At 42.8% G+C, this 25,156-nt stretch overlaps 1 protein-coding gene across 2 annotated transcripts in view; it reads right to left on the bottom strand.

Annotated features, from left to right (window-relative positions):
• Positions 1-25,156, bottom strand: part of itga3b (integrin subunit alpha 3b) — a 54,449-nt gene that overhangs the window by 15,928 nt on the left and 13,365 nt on the right. For both annotated transcript variants that reach the window (XR_016487162.1, XM_090202148.1), the window contains exons 2-11: positions 8,215-8,342; positions 7,049-7,131; positions 6,058-6,307; positions 5,815-5,913; positions 5,273-5,477; positions 4,377-4,570; positions 3,353-3,441; positions 2,405-2,541; positions 2,102-2,191; positions 1,946-2,013 (exon numbers count right to left, since the gene is read on the bottom strand). Coding sequence is in view for 1 of the 2 variants with exons in the window: in XM_090202148.1 (XP_090058274.1) it covers positions 1,946-2,013; positions 2,102-2,191; positions 2,405-2,541; positions 3,353-3,441; positions 4,377-4,570; positions 5,273-5,477; positions 5,815-5,913; positions 6,058-6,307; positions 7,049-7,131; positions 8,215-8,342 (1,343 nt within the window). In the remaining variant the exon portion in view is untranslated. The remainder of the gene's footprint in view (positions 1-1,945; positions 2,014-2,101; positions 2,192-2,404; positions 2,542-3,352; positions 3,442-4,376; positions 4,571-5,272; positions 5,478-5,814; positions 5,914-6,057; positions 6,308-7,048; positions 7,132-8,214; positions 8,343-25,156) is intronic.

Genomic DNA, 25,156 nt, shown 5'->3' with positions numbered 1-25,156 from the left:
ATTCATGTGAATGCTACCATGATTATGGATAACCCTAAATGAATCGTGAATAATGATATGTGAGAAAGTTAGATCGTACCCCAAAATGCTAACCTCCCCTTTGTTGGTCATGTTTTATTGAAGCCTCTGACTAATCATTATTTATTAAGAACTTTTTTTTTAAATCATGGCATTACCAGTTTCACATGTTTAACCCTTTTTCTTTTTTAGTTACAGTCTTTGTCTCATCACTGCAACTCCCGTACGGACTCCAGAGGGAAAAAGGTTGAGAGCCATGCAGCCTCTGAAACACAACCCAACCAAGCCACACTGCTCACTTAACCCAGAAGCCAGCCACACTGCTCACTTAACCCAGAAGCCAGCCACACTGCTCACTTAACCCAGAAGCCAGCCACACTGCTCACTTAACCCAGAAGCCAGCCACACTGCTCACTTAACCCAGAAGCCAGCCACACTGCTCACTTAACCCAGAAGCCAGCCACACTGCTCACTTAACCCAGAAGCCAGCCACACTGCTCACTTAACCCAGAAGCCAGCCACACTGCTCACTTAACCCAGAAGCCAGCCACACTGCTCACTTAACCCAGAATCCAGCCACACTGCTCACTTAACCCAGAATCCAGCCACAACAATGTCTCAGAGGAAACACCTGGTGACCATGTCAGCATGCATGCGCCCGGCCTGCCACAGGAGTCGCTAGAGCACAATTGGACAAGGACATCCCTGTCGGCCAAACCCTCCCCTAACCCGGACAAATTGTGTACCGCCCCATTGGTCTCCCAGTCGCGGCCGGCTGCGACAGAGCCTGGACTCAAACCGGGATCTCTAGTGGCACAGCTAGCAACTGCGACGCAGTGCCTTAGACCACTGCACCACTCGGGAGGCCGCAGTTTCAATTTTAATAGTTCAGAAACATCTTATCTCACCACTTAGAAAGAAAGTTACTCCAGTCATCATTCACCATTCAGTTACTATTGGGCAAATTATAACTAAAACCCAAAACCCAACCAAAACCCAACCAAAACAAACAACAAATGCATCCAAAGAGTTTGTAGAGTCACAAGCGTGATGACGTCATGGGACCCAATGCTACTTTATTCCACTGTAAGTGAATTTGTCCAAGTACTCATGACTTATTCACATGGGGAGACTAGAAACATAAAGTGATTTAATAAAAAATAAAAAATTGGTAGTAGTTACAGTCTTCTCTCATCGCTGCAACTCCCGTACGGACTCAGGAGAGGCGAAGGTCAAGAGCCATGCGTCCTCCGAAACTCAACCCAACCAAGCCGCACTGCACATCCAACCCGGGAGCCAGCCGCACCAATGTGTCAGAAGAAACACCGTACACCTGGCAACATGGTCAGCGTGCACTGTACCCGACACAGGAGTTGCTAGTGCACAATGTGCACGAGGATATCCCTGCCAAGCAAACCCTCCCCAACCCGGACGACACTGGGCTGAATGTGCACTGCCCCATGGACCTCCCGGCTGCAACAGAGCCTAGGTTCAAACTCAGAATCTCTGGTGGCTCAGCGAGCACTGCGATGCAGTGCCTTGGACCACTGCGATGCAGTGCCTTGGACCACTGCGCCACCCGGGAGGCAGGGCTTTCATCTTTAAACAGTAAAACAGTATGAAAATACCCTCAAATAAAAAGTTACATTCTGTACTGTCACCTCATATGAAACGTTCGATCTCAAATCCAAAATGCTGGGGTATAGAGCCAAATGTAAAAAGTTAGCTTCACTATCCAACACAGGAGGTTGGTGGCAACTTAATTGGGGAGGACGGGCTCGTGGTAATGGCTGGAGCAGAATAGGTGGAATGGTATTAACTACATCAAACTCATGATTTCCATGATTTCCTCACCAGTCTCCTGTGCTGTTCAAATACATATAAAGGCGAGTGCATTAGTCCGTATTAGAAAGGGAATGAAACTCACTGATGTTTTTCTTGAAATCTTTGTTTCCATTGCTGAGTGTGTAGGAGAAACACACTGTCACAGTCACACTGTAGAAGACATAGAAGAGACATTAGTCAAATAACAGTTGACATGAATTTACTTCATACAGCGTGATCTGAGAGGAACCTTTCTCACCAGGATTTGTTTCCACGGGGACAAAGGTTAGGGTCCACAATCTCTGGCAGCACGGTGAAGTTCTTAGAGAGATGGATAACTGGACGAGCCCTGGAAATGAACAATGTCAAAAGGTTACTCGAAGAATAAGAAGACAGGGACAACAATAAAGATATTATTATCAAGAGAAGACGTGCTGGAGAGACAGGTGAAATAAAGTGAGACACAAACCAGATCCTGGATGAATATATCCAAGTTTGTTATGGCAGTTTTAGCTGATTCAATTCAATTCAATACATACTGTATTTATTGTCCCCAACTTACCTGAGCAGAGCGATGCGGTCATCCAGAGAACCAACCAGGAGGTCAGGGTAACTGTTCTCATCCATGTCCATACCTCCACTGATGGAATAGCCAAAGGTCTGGAACCCACCACTACCCACTGACTTCCCCTCAATAACCTATAGGGGGCAACACGAACACGTTACAAACTACATAGATTGTGATACAGTATCTTTCCCCCATTTCCCTGCATTCAACTCTGTTCTCCCCGTCCTTTTGGCTTCATAGCAGATCATGTATTGTGCATTACTGGGGGAATATTAATGAACTATGAACTATTCATGTATAAAAGGAATCAAACCAGTCTAATGTACCTGTTTATATCTGATTGTCAAACAAATCACTTCAAAAAGTAGGTTACCTTCGCACATTCATTCAAAATAATTCCAGAATCCGAACAGTGCACTGCGCACCCGCCAACTTTCCTTCAATTCGCAAATGGTTGAAACTATCTCATTGGAGAAAGCATCGGAGCGAGCGAAACAGCGCCCCTCTGTCTTACTATATGTAGCCCATGTATCTGATGCTGTCTGGCCAAAAAGATGCCATACTCATTTTGGCTGGAGCGCATCAGATACATGGTCTACACATACATGTCCTCCGCCTCTACGATGAGGGCAGTATTATCAGCAGCACCTGTGTTTTTACTAAAGAAATGCATATCGTATCCTCTTAGAGAGTCTAAGGGCCCGAGGCTAGGTGTCTACTAAGCTATATGGAATTGTTTCAAGATGGTCATACCAAGGATCATTTAGCTATTTGATTTTGAATTTTAGGACCCCTGCAGGTATCCCAAAAAATAGTTTAAAAACGCGAATTATTTATTATATATACAATTATATACAGGTACTTTTTTTTATTGCCCAGCTCACGAGGCCCCATGATGATGTGAGGCCTCTTCTGCCTGATGCTAAGTATGCCAGTGTGTACCTGACTAGGCTCCTCAGAGATTCCCTTCTTGCTTCCCATCCAGATGTAGACATTCCCAGTCTCATGGAATGGGGCTCCTACTGCAAAGTCTATAGAGGACAAATAGGCATTGGAAATACATGACCATACATTTTGAAAATGACCAATTAAGTTTGCTTCAACAATTAATAATCTGCATATTTGATGCATGTAATACATTAAGTAAGTAGTGTGTAGAATACCATCTCTGATAGGCAGAGAGCAGAGCGAGAGCAGAGAGGAAGAGGCAAAGCGAGAGGTTTTACACCCGCCAAAATGTGTTTCTATGGGATTATTTTGGACCTAAGCTTGTTGCCTGCCTTTCCGCCTTCTGGAAAACGACTCCCATTGTTAGGGCGGAGACATGATCATCTCATCATTATTTACAGATCTCTGCCTATAGTTCCAGTGTAAGCCCTTGTGCTGGCTGTATTTCGCCACTAGGTGACAGCAGGATGACAGTAGAAATGTTTTTAATGGCCTGGAGAGCCATTTGTGACATTCCTTGCTATCCGGAATCCTTTGGATGTCCAACTCTGATGTCCAACTCTAACCCCATTGAAGGTTACATATAAAATGGTTTAGGTAAGGGTTAAGGTTAGGGTTGGGTATGGGTTATGGTTAGGGTTAGGTTAGGGACATTCCAAGATCCCAGAAAACCCATTTTAACCTGTCTGATTACACCAATGCTTTTTCCCTCTATCATATTGGTGAGACTGTAACATTTAACCACGCACGTCCAACAATAAGAGTCTGAGCTTGGATCAGAATCACACAATGGATTCTGATAGGAAGTTAACCATACAGTGCATCTTTCCTCCTCCCTTCTTTGTAGAAATCACTGATTAGAATTGACCGGACAGGTGAAAGCCACGTGGTGGAGCCCTTGCGTTCACCTGCCCAATCATGTGAAATCAGTGATTACTTCAAGTAAAGGAGGAAGGAATTATTCCCTTTTAAGGAATTTGAACAATGCCCAAAAGGTTACCCGTTATGGTAGGCCTACCTTGGAATCCATCTTGGTTGACGTCGCCAATGGCTGCCACGGCGAATCCAAAACCAGATGCCGTAGGACCCTTCAGTACCATGCTAGGTGTCTTCTGGAAAGAGCCGTTCTCATTCATGAAGACGTACACCGCTCCTCCCTCCTCCTTCTGACGGTCAAAGTAGAATGGGGCACCTACGATCAGGTCATTCCAGCTAGGATGGTGCAAATGAAAACACACAAATATTAACACACAACCGTACACATTCTGTATCATTGTAGCATATAGGATCATAATCATTATATGGATTACCAACCATTTTACCCACCTTATTCTTCATTCTAATTGGCTTTTATAGAGGGCAAAAAAACCTATGACATGCTTTATATCTTTTGGCTTGTCTTTTGTACAGCCAAAATATTTTCTTGACAATGTGTTATTCAGTATAATCTTTTTCTCGGACATGCTGACAGACCATGAACACAAATGCTCAAGGTTTTATTCATGTATTATGAGAAATTGAGAGCACACATGCCTCAGCCATAATGTCATGTCAGATACCGTATCAGAGGTGGTGAAACGACGAGGACAACCTCTCCAATTCAACCACTACAGTACTGTATTCTCTGCATCACTGGTCAGGTAGAGTGTGTATTCCAAATAGTAGAGGTAAACGCTACAGATGACGGGCTATCGGTAAATTTGCATTTTATTGAGTGATACAATTCAAACTCAATCAATCCAGTATCAAAAGAATAACAAACAGTTCTCAATACTATTCTCAAAAGATTAGCATATGCTATTCTTTTGCCTCTGAGTTTGCTATTGTTTTGTTCTAGATAATCAAGCTTTTGGCATATGGCACACTGAGAGATGCACTAAAGCTGGGGATTTCCTATGGACAGTGATGACATACTTGTCATTGTTGAGGTCGGTGACAGCTAGGCTGTTCCCAAAGTACGAGCCCACTTGTTCTCCTGGGATGATGAACATGGTCACCAACGCTATGTTGCCCTTCTTAGCCAGCATCACTGAGCCCTTGGATTCATCTCTGGGAGACCCCGTCACTACCGTGAAGTCGTCTTGACTCAGCAGCTTCTTGTCCTCATTGACAGAGTAACCTGTGGTGTTAAAACAACATTAAAACAATGTTACAGTACCATTTATGGCAGGTAGGGCTAATCATCGCCCTTCTGCACAAAGGCCAAAGGTAACTTCCTGTGATACAGTTGCCACTATGCTAAACGGAGCGCCGCCATCTAGATAGCATCGGTAGTTCCTTTTTCTAGTTCTCTTTCAATTCATACGTTCAAAAAGATGTTTATCTTTCTGAATGGGGGAGTGGTTATGTTTGAGAGTGTTTTGAAATGGAAGAGCAAGAGACACTCCCTTACAGTAAGCTTCCTAGTCTACCCTGTTAATCCAGAATTGGCTCTACTAGCCAGGTCACTGATATACCCATGTAGCTGTATCGTCTGTTCAGTTGCCCAAAGTCTTTGACACTTGAGTCCCACGCGTTTCCTGGCTCAGGGTCTCTCCACGTTACATGAACGTTGCCTAGGTAACAAAGACAAAAGAAAACGATACAGTTTCACATGAACTTTTAAGCCATGACCTTCCAGAAACGCGTCCAGAAGAAACCTTGTTTACTATGTTACGTCTAGTCTATGAGACCGGGCTGTAACTCCTTTTGGTGCCCACCTTGCCACACGTAGCTGCCCACAGAGCCGATGTAGACGTCCGTGTCGGTCATGCCCCCCGAGATGCCCATGTTGCACAAGCCCTCCAGATCCATGTCGAAGTTGGGGTTGCACACCTCGTAGCTGTGGTCCTGCCACTCGTCGTTGGGGTCGAAGGTCAGGTCATTGCCCCTGACGTAGCACTTCCCCACCATCCGCAGCTGCTCCTCCGCGCCCCCCCACACCACCTTCACGTAGCGATGCCCACAAGCCTGGACACGAATTAGACATTATAACGCAGGAGTAACTTTTTGTTCTAGTAGTGGTATAATTGAGTAAATTTGACATTTTTTACAGTAGCAGCTGTACTAAGATGAGTTTGCTGTAAAACCTTAGTGCCTATGTCAAATGTAGGTAGGGCTGCTCATTTGAATTTCCTGTCTTTATATGTCAATTAGAACATCGTTTTTTGTATTTAATATTATGTCTTTATTGACCAAACAACAACATTTTCTTCCCATACTGTTGCATTGTGGTCATATCACTGTAGTGAATCCTGAACTGTCAATGCAGCTGAACACTGGGACACAGAACATATGCAAACCAAATACATGGTCAAACAGCAGGCCAGAGACTCTGAATATGTGACCTACAGTATGTACTAAGTTACCAGTGTTTTTCATACTGCATGTATATAGTGTATTGTGTATTTGTATGTAGGTTTCACAACGAACAATAAAGTATATCGCATCGTATATTGTATCGTATCTAGTGTCTAAGCCTATGCTTTATCTATGGTCTTAAATTGACCTTATCTTACCCTCACATGGCTAGCCTTATCAGGAACAAACTTGATGTCCATAACTCAAATTTTGGCATAAATCATGAACTGATGTCACTGTCAAAGACAGATCTGTGCGAAATGTTTTGTTATAAGCATCTAGTATCTCAAGATAGGAGACGGTCCCCTTTCAGTGAGGAAAGAGAACCAGAGGGTGTTGTCCCACTCTCACCAGCACTCGACCCCCTGGCAGGTCTCTCTGGCTGGCCACAGTCACTCCCAGCCACATCCCCTCCACCATCTCAGACGAGTCCGCTGTGGGAGACACACATCACACTCATTGCTTTAAAGGGAATGCTTTATCTTAAATAGAAACATAACGCTGTGAACTGTTGTCTTCTGCGACTGTTAATTATCATGACCGTATAGTCACATCAGGAGTGATCAATAATAAGTTACTGGTTGACTCAATGAACAAAGAATGAATCGTGTATTCAATGTAATTAAAAGATTATAAAGCTTCCAGATGTACTTTTTTTTTTACACTTACATGAAAAGTAGCAACAGAGCAGACATATACATACGACAATGTCTGACTGTTATTTGAAACTTAAGGTTCCAACTGAATAAACCCCAAAATATAACAACAGGATGTTCATCATGAAAGTAAGACACCTAGCAACAAAAACAGCAGCAGTCTCATCCAATGTGGATCAAGCCTGAACAAGTGGAAACCCCAAAAATGTACAGAGACTGACTAACATCAAAAAGTGCATTATCATTCTTACTTTCAGCCTCTGAGGCTATAATTGCCTCCTCGGTGAGTCAGTCTACCGTAACCTTTAATTAAGACTAATTCAATATGTTCCTACTTGGAGCATGTCTTTCAGAGATGACAGAGGCTAATACTTGCTGGTTGGGCTTAGCCTATCAGGGCAGAGGTAAGGGTTTGGGAAGCAGGGGAATTTGTCTAATTTGATAGTCTACCTTTGGGAGCAGGAGGCATTCTGCTTGGTCTGGAATAAGTATGAGATAGCTAGACCTTGATATCAAATACAGGCTATCCTACAGTGTTTTTTTTTAAATGTATTATTTTAGATACAGAGCAGTGTCAGAAACTGACAGTAAATGCTTTGGCAAGTTTGTATGGATTGTTTTGCAATTTTGAAAATTCCACATAGAGAATTCCACTCAAGGGTGAATCCCCACTCAGGTGAGTGAACCCAGTCTCCACAGTAACACATAACATACAAAGCATAATTCAGTGGTTCTAACAAACACATCCTTATCTAGCCACCTAAAGAACCTCCCAACCAAGCCCCATGTCACCCATTCAACCAGGAGAACCCTTTTATATAGAGAGGACACTTCAATGACAGTGAGAGTGCCAGTACTTACTGGAGCTGACCAAGTCCATCCTTTCACAGTCGTTAAGCTCTGTGGTGACAGGACAGGAGTAGATGGCGCCCGTCTCATTGACGTTCCTCAGAGCCAGGGCTTTCTCCTTGGGTGCTCCTGACAGGAGACTGAGTACAGACAGACAGACAGACAGACAGACAGACAGACAGACAGACAGACAGACAGACAGACAGACAGACAGACAGACAGACAGACAGACAGACAGACAGACATAACAGAGCCATAAAGTCTGTCAGGTTTATAATATAGCCTACTGTATATCAACATAGGGAACATAGGCATTCATGACAGGAACTATAATTCATGGATATTCACGATTAGGAACTATCACTCTAGGAAGTTGGAACTATTTGATTCAGAAACTATTTAATACAGCAAAACTGTTATTGTTCATATTGTACAACAACTTGGGACACGTAGCTAGAATTGTTTGACTTCACTTAATGATTTGGTCAGCCTTCTCTAGCCCACCCCGACCATGTCTTCCCCACAACCACCCACAAAGCCTCTGGGCTGGGAGAGAGCAACCACATGACCTTTAAAATTTCTCAGAGGGAGGAGATCAGAGTGTGGGGGAGCCAAAGCATGAACCATGGTACAAGTCTGGACGCAACAGACAGCGGCTTAGGGAGCCAACCCTGTCTTTTTCTTCACTCACCCGGACAGCCACAACATTAGCACCAGGGTAAAAAAGCTGTGAAGCAGCCAGCGTTATCTACAAGGGAACTGACCCTGTGGCTAGCCGCAGCATTCACAGTCAGCACACGATTTATCCAACCTAATTTGTATAAATGAAGTAAGTATGTAAGCATGAGATACATTTGCATGAAATATGGTTAGCGATTAGCTAAGATGCTAAAAATGAATCAATGTTGTCAATGAAGAAATAAAGCACTGAGTGGGACTATGGTCTGTTGTGAACAGTCCCAGCTCAATGGTCAAAATATCCTACTCCATTGCTCCATTTGACTTGAAATGGTTCATTTTCCAAAATCAACCTTCACAAAGTGTTCACCGTGTGACTGTAACATTGGGTCGTGTTATTGGCACAACTCGCTGACGTCAACAGGAAGTGGGCTGAGTGTTTTTGGTGCCTTGAGTTAAAACTCAAGTCTCACACCCCATGTAAATATCAAGTCTCACACCCATGTAAATATCAGGGTTCATACCTCACTGAGAAGTAAAAGTAAATCCATTGCAGAGTGGAGAGATAGGAGCCGCCCAAAGAAGAAACACAGTCTACATTCAAGGAGAGTGCTCTATGTTGAGAAATACAAAGAGAGTTTCAAAGTAAATGTCTTAAGCTTCTGAGGGGAGTGGCAGGATTTCATTTGAGGTATAGGCATTTGAAGGGAGGATGAGATAGTCCAGGTGAATATTTCAAAGATGTCCAGACGTGATAAAAATGACTCAGATAACATACAGTTCACCTTGTGAGTCATACTGGTGAAAACATTAAGGGGTGGTTTGTGTGTATAAAGTGGAGATTGTGGACCGTGAGCCTGGCACCACCAGTCCTACAAAGGCCTCAGTGTTTATTCACTTAACACGACACAGGATGGCTAGCCGACCTTCCCAAACGCCAACATCAGGCACCCTTACTGTTTATCAAAAATAACATATGCCATTTCCCAGATGCTTTTATCCAAAGTAACTTACAGTCATGTGTGCACACATTTTACCTGTGGGTGGCCCTGGGAATTGAACCCAGGCATTACAAGCACCATGCTTTACCAACTGAGCCATATAGGACCCCATTAGAAAGGTGAACACTAACAGCAGTCTACACATAACAGAACTATACTATGTCATATGCCAAGGGGGTTTTCCTGGTCATGTGACCTGAGGAGGAGAAACCTCCTGTCTCATGTCACACAGTGACAATGTACAGAAGTCTCCCACTACTAAATGGACCAAGGTAATTCAGCCCACATAAGACTATACAATAAACATGGACTCGAAAGAGATATAAAGACAGACTACTGGTGCAAGGGTATCCTGCGCCCAACCGTTAGAGAAATTACTGGCATCCCCTCTCCCAAGAACATGGCTCTGACATACTTCAGCTACAACAGCAATCACTGCCTCATCTGAAACAGCGACGGGAGCCAATTATCCCTCCTTTCTCTCGATGTGCATTATCAGCCATTAATGAATTATCTTGCCTGGGTGATGACAACCAGGGCCAATGTGACCCAGGTCTGCACACTGTGCACGACCCTGTGCCTCTTACTGGGACTTACGAGAAGTGTTCCCACACACAGTAGGCTCTTTAGGGAGGCAGAGAGACTTTGGCTCTGGGGGTCACTCTGTAGCCAGGCTGTATCTGAGATTCCACAGACAGTCGCAGGACCAGACAGATATGCTGTAGTAGGACCCAGCACTAGGTTTAAAGAAAGGAGAGGAGAGGCCCATTATGCAGCAACAGGGTTGTGTGTGTGTATATATATATATATATATATATATGTGTGTGTGTGTGTGTGTGTATGTATGTATGTAGAGTCAGACACCTGTGTGGGCCTTTGTGTGTGTGTCCACACACTGGAATGTGCAGTAGCTTGTTTGAATATATGTCTGGCTGCTAAATCTTGAGACAAGGCCCCCCAAGGAGATATTCAATTGAAAAGTCACACCAAGGGTGAATACAAGGACTTATGGATAAAGTCTAAGTGTAACGGCTTTCTTTCTGGGAATGAGAGGAGGACCAAAACGCAGCGTGGTTGAAGTTCATGGTTCTTTAATAAGAGACACTTAACATGAACAAACTACAACACAATAAACGTGGCAAAACCGAAGCAGCCCTATCTGGTGCAGAAAACACAAAGACAGGAAACGACCACCCACAAATCACAACACAAAACAGGCTACCTAAATATGGTTCCCAATCAGAGACAATGACTAACACCTGCCTCTGATTGAGAACCATATCAGGCCAAACATAGAAATAGACAAACTAGACATACAACATAGTATGCCCACCCAGCTCACGTCCTGACCAACACTAAAACAAGGAAAACACCAAAAGAACTATGGTCAGAACGTGACACTAAGTCCTTTATAAATGTCAAATATGGGGCTTGCTATTCCTGTGGGAAAACTCAACACCATTTACATGGATAAGCCGACCTCGACAATACCCGGGAGACAATAGAGTTATAGACCTTTGCTCATTGTGAGAAAGTAAACAAAACAATACACAAAACACTGGATTCATTATTGTTGTCCAAAGCTGTGAGGAATTGGGGCACAGAGTTCACTAACCGCTAATCTGGGCAATGGGAAGCTAGGGCCAGTGAACTGCTGGAATAGCACACTACCGAACAAAAGTGTATCAGTTTGACCTCATTCACAGACCCGTCCCCACAAAACGGAATGTCCTCACTAGCCCTCATCTCCAGCACTGCAGCACGTGGGTCACCTTTTGTTTATTTTGGCAATTCAACCCTGCTGCTAGACAGACTTCACACCCATAACAATTCTCACATGTAGACCACAAGAGGTTGGTGGCACCTTACTTGGGAAGGACAGGCTCGTGGTAACTGCTGGAGCGGATAGGGGAAATGGTATCAAACACATGGTTTCTATGTGGTTTCATTCCAATCGCTCAGTTCCAGCCATTATTATGAGCCGTCCTCCCCTCAGCAGCCTCCGCTGATGTAGTCATGTTTTTGAAAGTCCCCTTTAGACAACATAGAGAACATGTAAATAGAGTTACTAATCGGGTTTCATTTAATTAAAGTTGCTTTGCAGATTAAAGCTGGAATCCATAGCGGGGAAACAGCCACGTCCTTTTTTAGCGAAATTACAACAAGACACTTACCTCAAACAACGAACCCCCCCCCCCTCGGACATCATTGCACATGCGATAAAACAGCAGAGTTTGTATTACGATCCTTTTTTACTACGATGATGGATGCTCCTCTCGTCTCCTCTGTTTCATAACCACTGGGCGACCGATGGCCTGGTTTCCCCTTCCATCTTTAAGGAATTGTCACGCCCTGACCTTAGAGATCCTGTTTATGTCTCTATTTTGGTTTGGTCAGGGTGTGAGTTGGGCCGGGTAGGGTTCTCAATCAGGGACAGCTCTCTATCGTTGTCTTTGATTGAGAACCATACTTAGGTAGCCCTTTCTTCCACCTGTCTTGGTGGGAAGTTGACTATGTTTAGGGCACATAGCCTGGTTTTGCAGTGGTTATTGTTTTGTTCGGTGTCTTTTTTTTCCCAAATAAAAAGAGAAATGTAGGCTCATGACGTTGCACCTTGGTCCTCTTCCTTTAACAGCCGTGACAGGAATAGGCAACATTAAAGAAATGTGACAACCAGAAAACATAGTTTGTAAAAAATCAAGTACAAAAATTGTCTCCTTATGAGCATGTTGTGACATTATTGTAGCTATCCTTATCGATGATAGATTACACACAACCCTCAAAGTCTCTCAATATAAAACACCCACTGTATCCTGTAAGCAGTTGAGCTCAAAAACAATGGCAATGTTGTCTATTCTTGACCTTCACTCAATAATATTCTCTCGCTTATTCAAATTGAAACAATATGGCCACCCATATTTCCCACTCTGCTCATCACCTTTTAATATACAGTCTCAACTCTCTCTCTGGATCAGGAACAGGGTGGTTGGAGCTGCATTCCAACTCAAAGGACATGTTGAAATGTGCCCCTCTGGCCTTCCTTAACCAAACATTTGCTGTAGATGACAAGGTGCGTCGCCTCTGCATTCTTGAAATGTAGGGCTCTATTCAATCTGTGTTGCTGAAGCGCTACAGATTCCGCGATGGAAACGGTAAGGTCATTTCAGATTGAGCCGACGTGTGCAGGGATTACTGTGATACAGTCTCTGCTTAAAGCGGGAACGCTGCCTTTACATGTCGATCACGCTGCAAAGCCGAACCTCCACGATGCAGATTGAACCCTTTAGAGAAAAAAGAAGTTGGAAAGAGGAGTGTCTGAATGAATCATATTCTTATCAAAATGGTTGCAATAATGCGATAACCTTTTCCACGAAGAGTTGCTGAGTCACAAATGACCATTCTATGCCAGACTTGCATAAGACAAGGTGTCATCTTAGAACAGAGGAGGGAGAAAGGAGAGAGGGGTAGGGGAGAGAAAGAGAGAGGAGAGAGAGAGGGCGGGGGGAGAAGAGAGGAAGGGATGGGGGAAAATGAGAAGGGAGAGGTAGAGGGGAAAGAGAACTGCATAGCCAGACAAAGGAGAAAGTGACACTACAAGCAAGGCGGAGGGTGTCTTGTTTTGGTAAACAATCCTCTGTCTTCCAGACACCTAAGCCAACACACTTCCAGTCGCACCCCTACAACATGTTGGAATGGGGCCATATAATCTCCTTCACTGCCGATTCTCTCCCTCCTCAGCTTCAAATCAAACGTCTTACGGTCTTTGAATACCCGGGAGAAGACATCGTTCTGTGGAAGAAGATCCTACTACAACCAAAAAAAATAGTTTGAATTGCTGGGTCATCTCTCCTGTTCGTCTGAAAGCTGCAAAATACTTAAAAGACAAGTCCAGACTCCACACAGTGCCAATGAGACAGGTCTACAAAGGAGCATAGTTCCTGTCAGGGTGCATCCATCTCTCTCCAGTCTAAACAGTGGCGTGATAAGGTATGACACAGGGCTGGTGGAAATAGACGATAGCCATCGGCCCAGCTGGACTGGCACCCTGCCCGAAGAGCCTGGAAGTGTGAGTGGGTGTGTGTGTACGCATGATTGCATGCGTGTGTGTGCTAATGCCTGTGCCTGTGCCTGTGCCTGTGTGTGTGTGTGTGTGTGTGTGTGTGTGTGTGTGTGTGTGTGTGTGTGTGTGTGTGTGTGTGTGTGTGTGTGTGTGCATGCGTGAATGAGTGAGTGTTTGTGCATGCCCGTGTGTGCGAGCATGCATGTACTGTGTATGCAGGTGATTGATCACCTGTCTAGATAAACCCAGGGAACCTGTTCGTCATGGGGACCAATAGCAGGTCTGAGATCAGGCTTACAGGGCCCGCATAGCGTTGAGGTTTACATGATAACCCAGTGTTCATTGACAACCAGTGATGTGCAGTCAGGGTAGTAGGCAGAATAGGAAGTACTTACCCTGAGATAAACTAATAAAGAAAGCAGTTATGAAAAGCCAAATAAGAAATACAATTATATATTTTTTAAGTCACTATTTTTGGATATCTAATGTTTTTTCTCAATGATTCTGGTGGTTTTTATGCTACAAAAATCCCCAAATGTGCTAAAACTGCACCAGAAGGCGCCAGGGCATTCATGCCTTCCTTTCCAGCCATTCAAATACATTCAAATCGTTGACGCCATGGCTGTTCCTGAGTCCAGTCACTGTTAACGGACAGGGTCAGCATAAGCGTCGTTGCTTCGCCTAGCTTAAAGTAGCTTCATTGAGGCTATTTCATATTTTGCGCATGCATATTGTCTAAACAATGTTGCGTGGGTATTTCCTGGGGTAAGCTGTGCACATTTGGCCGTGTCAACATAATGTGGCCCTCGCTTCCCTTGAACTTAACAAAGCTAGCTAGCAAAAACAATCTGACAAACGGACACTATTGCACCTCAAACTATTTTCCAAGTTGGAATAATGTAACGTGCCGTTTGGAGCGTTCGAAGAGTGGAAAGTCAACTATAATGACAGTTAAGACCAGACAGACAAAGGCAGCATACAGGAGCTCTACACACAATACCTGACATGACAAGCAACCACCATCTCCCTCGCTGCTAGCTGTCAGGCAGGCGAACAGTGAGTACTGGACTGTCCACTTGTCTGAAACGTCATTACCAATTAATACTTTTTACACAGACTTTTACACATCTTGGACATTTAATTTTGCTTTGTGGACATAATAGGAATGGGAAGGACTTTTTGTGTCCGTGTGAAAATTTGATTTTTGGGGATGTGTCTCCCTGCTGTGTGCCTGCAGAATAAAATAATGAGGGTTCTGCTGTGACTTCTACAATGCTGTCGCGAGAGGTTCACCAGACAAATGGACTTAATTTACAAGCAAAGGTAGGCCTAAATGCATTTTCCTTTGCAATTTGCAGGTTCGGCTACAGTTGAATCATGAGAACAGACAACATCCCTTTGAATGCATTTGAACTATCAAGCAAGATTTTTGGATTAGACACTTTTTAAAACATTTTGAACTGCATTTTTCAGTCATTTCGATTGTCGATATGGACATTTCATTAGAACCTTATGTATTATATACAGTGGCAAGAAAACCTATGTGAACCCTTTGGAATTACCTGGATTTCTGCATATATTGGTCATCAAATTTGATCTGATCTTCATCTAAGTCACAACAATAGACAAACATAATGTGCTTAAACTAATAACACACAAATTATTGTATTTTGTATATTGTATACATCATTTAAACATTCACAGTGTAGGTTGGAAAAAGTATGTGAACCCCTAGGCTAATGACTTCCCCAAAAGCTAATTGGAGTCAGAAATCAGCTAACCTGGAGTCCAATCAATGAAACGAGATTGGAGACGTTGGTTGGAGCTGCCTTTCACCATAAAAAACACTCACAAAATTTGAGTTTGCTATTCACAAGAAGCATTGCCTAATGTGAACCATGCCTCGAACAAAAGAGATCTCAGAATACATAAGATTAAGAATTGTTGACTTGCATAGAGCTGGAAAGGGTTACAAAAGTATCTCTAAAAGCCTTGATGCTCATCAGTCCACGGTAAGACAAATTGTCTATAAATGGAGAAAGTTCAGCACTGTTGCTACTCTCCCTAGGAGTGGCTGTCCTGCAAAGATGACTACAAGAGCACAGTGCAGAATGCTAAATGAGGTTAAGAAGAATCCTAGAGTGTTAGCTAAAGACTTACAGAAATCTCTGGAACATTCTGGCATGTCTGTTGATGAGTCTACGATACGTAAAACATGAAACAAGAATGGTGTTCATGGAAGGACACCACAAAAGAAGCCACTGCTGTCCAAAAAAACCATTGCTGCACGTCTGAGGTTTGGAAAAGTGCACCTGGATGTTCCACAGCGCTACTGGCAAAATATTCTGTGGACAGATGAAACTACAGTTGAGTTGTTTGGAAGGAACACACAAGATTAACACACAACACACTATGTGTGGAGAAAAAAAGGCACAGCACACCAACATCAAAACCTCATCCCAACTGTAAAGTATGGTGGAGGGAGCATCATGGTTGCTTTGCTGCCTCAGGACCTGGACAGCTTGCTATCATTGACGGAAAAATTAATTCCCAAGTTTATCAAGACATTTTGCAGGAGAATGTTAGGCTATCTGTCCGCCAATTGAAGCTCAACAGAAGTTGGGTGATGCAACAGGACAACGACCCAAAACACAAGAAGTAAATCAACAACAGAATGGCTTCAACAGAAGAAAATACACCTTCTGGAGTGGCACAGTCAGAGTCCTGACCTCAACCCGATTGAGATGCTGTGGCATGACCTCAAGAGAGCAGTTCACACCAGACATCCCAAGAATGTTCCTGAACTGAAACAGTTTTGTAAAGAGGAATGATCCAAAATTCCTCCTGAACGTCGTGCAGGTCTGATCCGCAAATACAGAAAATATTTGGCTGTGGTTATTGCTGCCAAAGGAGGGTCAACCAGTTATTAAATCCAAGGGTTCACATAGTTTTCCCACCCTGCACTGTGAATGTTTACACGGTGTGTTAAATAAAGACATGGAAACGTATAATTGTTTGTGTGTTATTAGTTTAAGCTGACTGTGTTTGTCTATTGTTGTGACCTAGATAAAGATCAGATCAAATTTTATGACCAATTTATGCAGAAATCCTGGTATTTCCAAAGGGTTCACACACTTTTTCTTTCCACTGTATGCGTGTGTAAGGATATTCTGTGTGTGTTTGCACACAGTGCATTGGAAGAATTGTAAATCCATTGTGAAAGGCTATGGAGTTTGAGTTGCGAATTATTTGGATTAAATGTGTCAATATATTAGTATTTTATTGGCAGCTATCAGTTGTAACTGTTGATGCTACATTGGTCTGTAGCTGAGCTGTTAAGCAGTGTGTAATTTTTTCGACGACACAGCAAGACACATCAAAAAACACAACAAATAGATAGATAATGTAAACAAAGAGCAAGGTGACAGTACCAGTGTGTGGGCCTTGAAGTATAAACCAATTACATTATAGACGAGCAGTACGACCAGATCGATTCCTGGAAAATGTTGCAGTTTGTCCTGCTAAACTAATAAATGGGGTAGTAATACTGAATTCAGCTCGACTCAATTATCAGATTCGATTTTGCATTAGAACAAGGGGAACGAGGTTTAAAATCTATTTGTCTCTTTGTAATGGTGTAATGACTGCTTTGAAAGAACGGTAATGTTGAAATGCTAGCTACAAGAATACACAGTCCGACTCTACACTAACTGGAAAGGGACATCCTGTCCTCACTTGATATGAAACGTTGTGTGTGTGTGTGTGTGTGTGTGTGTGTGTGGGTGGGTGGTTGAGAGAGAGCGAGAGAGAGAGGGAAGGAAGGAAGGAAGGAAGGAAGGAGGGAAGGAAGGAAGGAAGGAAGGAAGGAAGGAAAGAAGGAAGGAAGGAAGGAAGGAAGGAAGGAAGGAAGGAAGGAAGGAAGGAAGGAAGGAAGGAAGGAAGGAAGGAAGGAAGGAAGGAAGGAAGGAATACTCATTTTCTGTGTCGGGGGGGGCTATTTGAACACAACATTCTCTGTAATTGATGTGTTTTCAGCAAATATCTGTCTTTTCTTTGAAAGCACACAAACCCACGAGGGTACACATTGCTAGCGGAATATTCACGGTGTGCACACCTAGCTGTTAGCACATTCTTTGTGCGCACACACATAGCTTTTAGATGAGTCGTGACAAGGCAAACAGTTTAGTTGAAACAGGCTAGTTGAAACACCTGCTGCCTTTGGAACTGTGGTTAGTCGGCAGACAAACACGCCTACAACATTATTCACCTCCTATGATCCACTAGGTATCAATGCTGACTTAGTTGACTTGTTCCTTCCAGATCGTAGTGAAGCAAAGGTCCTCAACATCATTAATACATGGAAAATACACAAAAGTACTCACGTTATTTAATTGAATGACCCTATGCAGATAAGAAACACTGAAATCATGCTACTTCCACCAGATATGAAAGTGATGACATCATCAATGCACTCAGTAGTGACTTCCATTCACTTTGTGAATGATCCCTGGATGTTGAATGGTGTTTACTGGTGAACCACCTACTATAAAATAGTCGTTGTTGTGGCAGCATGTGGCTGAAATACAGTTTCTCATTCAAAAACTACAAGAGATAGCAGTGTATAGATAGTGTACAACTCTGTAACTATAACAGGATATAGTCAAAATAACATCATATTTTGAAGGTGAATGCTAGTTTTCTGGTGGATGCTAGTTTTCTTGCAACCAAAAACCAGCCAAAGATCTTTTTGAACTCGATAAACCCACTGAATAGGGGTCTAGATCAAATTTCAGCTAGATATCTCCAGGCTAGCTGACTGCCACTGATGTTAGGTTGCTGAGGGGAGAGTTGGCCAGTCTTCTCTTTCCAGAGGCACTTTTCACATCACTCCGCTTGTCAAACATCTCTCTTCACAATGGTGTCAGACATTTTAGACAACATTCCAGGAGACACTTGGATATGCATACAAGGCAATGGACACGTCCCAAATGGCACCCTATTCCCTATATAGTGCACTATATAGGCAATAGGGTGCCATTTAGGATGCATCCAATGCGTCCAGTGAAAGCCGGGGATACAGGAAATTAATTAACGCATCATTGGGATCAATGTCAACAATTCCTTGAGGGGTCCATCTAATCGGACAGGAAATACACATGAAGAATACGTGCGTTTTAATACGGTGCTGTACATCACAGGAGGAAATGACACACTATCCCCCTGGCACGGAACAAAGACATGTTTGAGGAACAGTTCATGTTAGGCCTCGCATGACTGGAACATTGAATAACCCCCTCTGGTTTCTCTTTCACACAGTCACAGACCTGCACACGCATGCACGTGCATAGGCCTACACACACACACACACATATACACACGCACGCACGCACGCACGCATGCACACACACACACACACGCGCACGCACGCACGCACGCACACACACTCACACCCACACACAAGGATGTAAGTATGCACACACACACTGTTTTTTTCTGGTTCACTGAAAGTCAGTAGACCAAACCCAGCTGCTATTGCATTGATGTCTATGGGAGACCCACCCTGTTAAGTAGACCGGAACTGAATATTTTTTCACTTTTCTTTTCACTTTTTTCAGGCTGTGTAAGGGCCATTTGATCAATAAGGAGAGTGATATGGGGCCGCATCAGATGACCTGGCCTCCACAATCACCCGACCTCAAACCAATTGAGATGGTTTGGGATTGTTGGAAAAGCATTCCTCATGAAGCTGGCTGAGAGAATGCCAAGCGTGTGCAAAGCTTTCATCAAGGCAAAGGTTGGCTACTTTGAAGAATCTCAAATCTCAAATATATTTTGATTTGTTTTAACACATTTTTGGTTACTACATGATTCCATATGTGTTATTTCATAGTGTTTATGTCTTTACTATTATTCTACAATGTAGAAAATAGTAAAAATAAAGAAAAACACTTGAATGAGTAGGTGTGTCCAAACTTTTGACTGGTACTGTATATTAATTTATCCACCATCATTGGTGTCACCTTCTTAAAGTCCAAAAGCGGATGCCGCGTCACAGTCTCTTTCCATTTCCTGTGAAAACCGCATGCATCCGGTTTATACCGACCCGCTGAGCGTGTCATTGGTCTAACAGTGGCGGGAGAGCAAACTCTCATTTGGAGCCTGTGAAATAAATAGAGTGTGGTTGTTCACTTTATCATAATGCACAACATACGCTTTACTGTAACAGTCAAATGTGACAATGGCCTCACAACAGGCACTGAATGTGGTTTAAGCAGGGACTGAATTCCATTGACATCAATGGTTTGGCCCTTAAAGCACTGGAACACCTCACTCCACTATGCCTCACACGTAAGTGCTTTACCAGACTGAGTGATGTCACAGGGTGACCATTGGGGGGGTTCCCTAATCCCTACCCTACCACTATAAAAGCATAACACTGATCTATTGACTTAGAATAACTTTATTTTCCACAAGGGAACCTCAGAAAAAACATTGTTTGACTCATACCCCAACCATGCACTGTACCTTGGTCCCCTGACTAGAACCCCCACAGCTGCAAGTCTTGAGTCTGGACATGTGTTTCTGGGTTGACCTGGGAGATCATTGGCCTCAAGGTCTCAAATCTTTACAAGGCCGCAAAATCAGTGGCCCACGTTGAGCAAACCAGGAGCAGCCACTTCCATCTCCCTTACTGCCCCCACAAAGCCATGAGGTTTCACATAGTGGAATTTCCAGCAAGTTAACCCTGAGTTGATCAAACCTGTCTTGACCACAGAGTTTAGCCATGATGGAGGGATAGAGGTGGGACGGCTCAGGGGGTTATTTAAAGGCTGTTTGCACCTGGCTAACGCCATGTTAGCGTGTTTGGCTATTGGAAATGGCCGTTGTGCTTTGACTGTGCGGATAGAATGGATCGTTTCGGTGTGAACTTTGTATGATACTTGAAGACCGCAAAGTTTTTGTCACAGGAAACATGTAATGTAGCCTACTAACCTATCACAATAGTTACATTTGAAAGCGTCTCAAGTTCTGTTCTCAACTAGCAAGAATCACTGCAGAAAAGCATTGAAATCAAGACGGCACGTAACCTACTGATACTGTGCACTGTTCAACACGAGACACATTGACACAGCTTGTTTGTGTTCATTAAAAGGGCAACCACCAGACTGGTCGTCTCATACATAGCCAAACTACAGTATCTCCCAACTGTACCATGTAGAGAGAGAGAGGTGCAGAGAGACATACCAAGTGTAAACGGATCTCTCCATCCATATCACATTACCCTTCCTGAGATGAAGAATGACATGCAGAGTGAAAGACAGCATGTTGCTCCCTTGGCGACCACATACACCCCATTAGGGGCCTACGGCACCATGGCAAGTGGTAACTCTATGCTTTTTTAAAACCTGTTTATACAACCAGAGAGGGGACAAAGGATGTGTTCCCGTGTTTGTAGGGTAGAAGCAGAGTCGTCTCTGCAGGTAGTCCTGAGTGAAAGCCCCTCTAGAGGGATTCTCCATGGTAGAGGTACTGGGCGATAGTGGGTGGGGGATGACCAGCTGGGGTTCATTCATTATAACATGTTATTAGAAAGTCATTCATCTCTAAGCAACTTGATACGGATCGTAAATGCCATTATGATTATTGTTCATTGCAATGGATAGTCATAATACACTCAGAAACCCAATGAAATAGCAAGGAAGTGAAAGTAAATAGACCTACAGCAAATTTGACCCAGCATAAACAGAGATAATTCTTGTTCCATTATGAGATACTGTCTAAACTAATCACAGTGTACACATCTTGTAGTGTATTTGAGGTTTAAGAAAGTTTTTATTTTAATAAAAATGTAGCAACCCCTACAAAAATTTCCATTAATTATAATCCACATAATAATGAATATTTCCTGTTGCTGCAGGATTATTTTCCTACTGTAGTAGCAAACTGGCTCAAATGAAGATACTACAGCTGTACAAGATGCACATCCATTGGTAGATAACCAATGACTCATTATATTTCAGACACATGACACATCCTTTTCAGACAGGTGCACGGTGTAGCTTCCGACACATTGGTGCGGCTGGCTTCCGGGTTGGATGCGCGCTGTGTTAAGAAGCAGTGCGGCTGGTTGGGTTGTGTATCGGAGGACGCATGACTTTCAACCTTCGTCTCTCCCGAGCCCGTACGGGAGTTGTAGCGATGAGACAAGATAGTAGCTACTACAACAATTGGATACCACGAAACTGGGGAGAAAAAAGGGGTAAAAATTCAAATTAAATAAATAAATAATAATAATAATAAAATAGAAAAAGTCTAAATACAGTGTGTGCAAATGAGGTAGGATAAGGGAGGTAAGGCAATAAATAGGCCATAGTGGCAAAATAATTACAATCTATCAATTAAACACTGGAGTGATATATGTGCAGAAGATGAGTGTGCAAGTAGAGATACTGGGGTGCAAAGGAGCAAAATAAACAAAATAAATTACAGTATGGGGATGAGGTAGTTGGATGGGCTATTTACAGATGTGCTATGTACAGGTGCAGTGATAAGCACTTCATGGCTACCGACGTGAGTGCTACGGGGCGGTAATCATTTAGGCAGGTTACCTTCGCTTCCTTAGCCACGGGGACTATGGTGGTCTGCTTGAAACATGTAGGTATTACAGACTCGGTCAGGGAGAGGTTGTTTCTTTAGTTTTAATATTATCTACATAGAATAGAATAATAGTGAAGACATCAAAACTATGAAATAACACATATAGAATAATGTAGTAAGAACCAATAAAGAGTTAAACAAATCAAAATATAAAAGACCAAGTCCATATTATGGCAAGAACAGCTCAAATAAGCAAAGCAAAATGGAAGTCCATCTTTACATTAAGACATGAAGGGCAGTCAATCTGGAACATTTCAAGAACTTTGAAAGTTTCTTAAAATGCAGTCGCAAAAACCATCAAGCGCTATGATAAAACTGGCTCTCATGAGGATAAGTTCATTAGAGTTAACTGCACCTCGGATTGCAGCCCAAATAAATATCTCACGGAGTTCAAGTAACAGACACAACTCAACATCAACTGTTCAGAGGAGACTGCATGAATCAGGCCTTCATGGTAGAATTGCTGCAAAGAAACCACTAGTAAAGGACACCAATAACAAGAAGAGGTTTGCTTGGGCCAAGACGAGCAATGAACATTATTAACACATGGAAATCTGTCCTTTGGTCTGATGAGTCCAAATTTGAGATTTTTGGTTCCAACCGCCGTGTCTTTGTGAGACGCGGAGCAGGTGAACGGATGACCTCCGCATGTGTGGTTCCCACCTTGAAGCATGGAGGAGGAGGTGTGATGGTGTGGGGCTGCTTTGCTGGTGACACTGTCAGTGATTTATTTAAGGCACACTTAATGGCTACCAAAGCATTCTCGAGCGATACGCCATCACATCTGGTTTGCGCTTAGTGGGACTATCATTTGTTTTTCAACAGGACAATGACCCAAAACACACCTCCAGGCTGTGTAAGTGCTATTTGACCAAGAAGGAGAGTGATGGAGTGCTGCATCAGATAACCTGGCCTCCACAATCACCCGACCTCAACCCAATTGATGGTTTGGGATGAAGGCAATGCTGTCATTAAGGCAAAGTGTGGCTCCTTTGAAGAATCTAAAATATGAAATATATTTTGATTTGTTTAACTTTTTTTGTTTGTTATTACATGATTCCATATGTGTTATTTCATAGTTTTGATGTTATTCTACAATGTAGAAAATAGTCAAACTAAAGAAAAACCCTTGAATGAGTAGGTGTGTCCAAACGTTTGACTGGTACTGTATACATTTGTATTAATGTATTTATGTTTAGCTAACATAATATAATGTAAAAGTATTAAGGTGTCTGTAATATAATAAATGTGGCGAAATCAAATGTAGATATTAATAAATGCATTTCTATAGGTTACAAAATATTTTTTACAATAGTAGTGAGTGCCAAGATGGAGGCACAGTGGCTTCAACACAACGCTCCCTATCAGTCATTTTGTGTACATATAAATCATTGGTTCTACCTGGAACCAAGAAGGGTTCTTCAAAGGGTTCTCCTTATGGGGACAGCCCTTTTAGGTTCTAGAGAGCACCTTTTTTTCTAAGAGTGTAGGCTAATAATTACTGCTCATAATCTAAACTCTAAACCAATGAAAAATTATAAATCCTTCTGTCGATTCAATGCTACAAGATCAAGTAGCTTGCATCCCATACATTTTCAGCATTACTGTGCTTTTTTAAAGAATACTTGGAAATAGCCAATGTCCTAATGCACTACAACGTTAGACAACAGAGAGAGACAAAGTTATAGAAGGCTAATGCACTGACGACGACAACTATTGACATGAATAAATCCCACTTCCCCTAAACTGCATCAAAGAATCATCATTTACACCTCACAGCTGCCGAGACTTCCAATTAAGGTCTTATTTCAAGAGATTACTTCATGGATAAAGAGTAAGTTACAGTGACTCATAAATATACTTGATGCAATGCTCACGAAGGAATAAAAAAACTTGAGATGAGTTCCGTCACAAAGATTTGACAGCAAACATGATCTGAATAGAATATAATGTCATACATGTATGTGGGCCTAATGGACACACGCAGCACGTCACACGTTATCAGCCAGTCTTGTCACTGTGGCATGACGTTGGTGCTTTGAAAGGCCTACTTCTGAAGACAAAGCCAACAACCAGAACGCTGAGAAGAAATGTTGGGAGCCCAGCCAAGTCCAACAAACCCGTCTTCTTCATTTGTCTACCATGTGGAAGGACATTCTTCTGCCCTAATTATTTTGTTTGTCCATATTTTACAGTTCTCAGGCAGCAGAGAATTAATTGGAAGGAAAAAAGTAGACCAGGCAGTTGTGTATGATGAACAACAATTCATCCTCATATTGTTTTACATAGTGCCTAAGCACAGTGAGAGAGGGAGGTGACACACAGTGCCTTCAGAAAGTATTCATACCCTTTGACTTACTCCACATTCTGCATGAATTCAAAATGGATTGAATAGATTTTTCTCTCTCGCCCATCTACACACAATAGCCTATCATGAAAAAAAGGAAAACATGTCTAAATCTAAATGCAAATTTACTGAAATCGAAAAATAGCAAATTTCCAGAAGTATTCACACCCCTGAGACAATACTTTGTAGAAGCACCAGTGGCTTTCTGGG

Source organism: Oncorhynchus mykiss, chromosome 16 (assembly GCF_057628025.1).
Source record: "Oncorhynchus mykiss isolate SJ-2025 chromosome 16, ASM5762802v1, whole genome shotgun sequence".
In the NCBI taxonomy this organism is placed as follows: Eukaryota; Metazoa; Chordata; class Actinopteri; order Salmoniformes; family Salmonidae; genus Oncorhynchus; species Oncorhynchus mykiss.
Note: the sequence above shows the minus strand (reverse complement) of the source record. Positions and strands in the feature narration are given on the sequence as shown.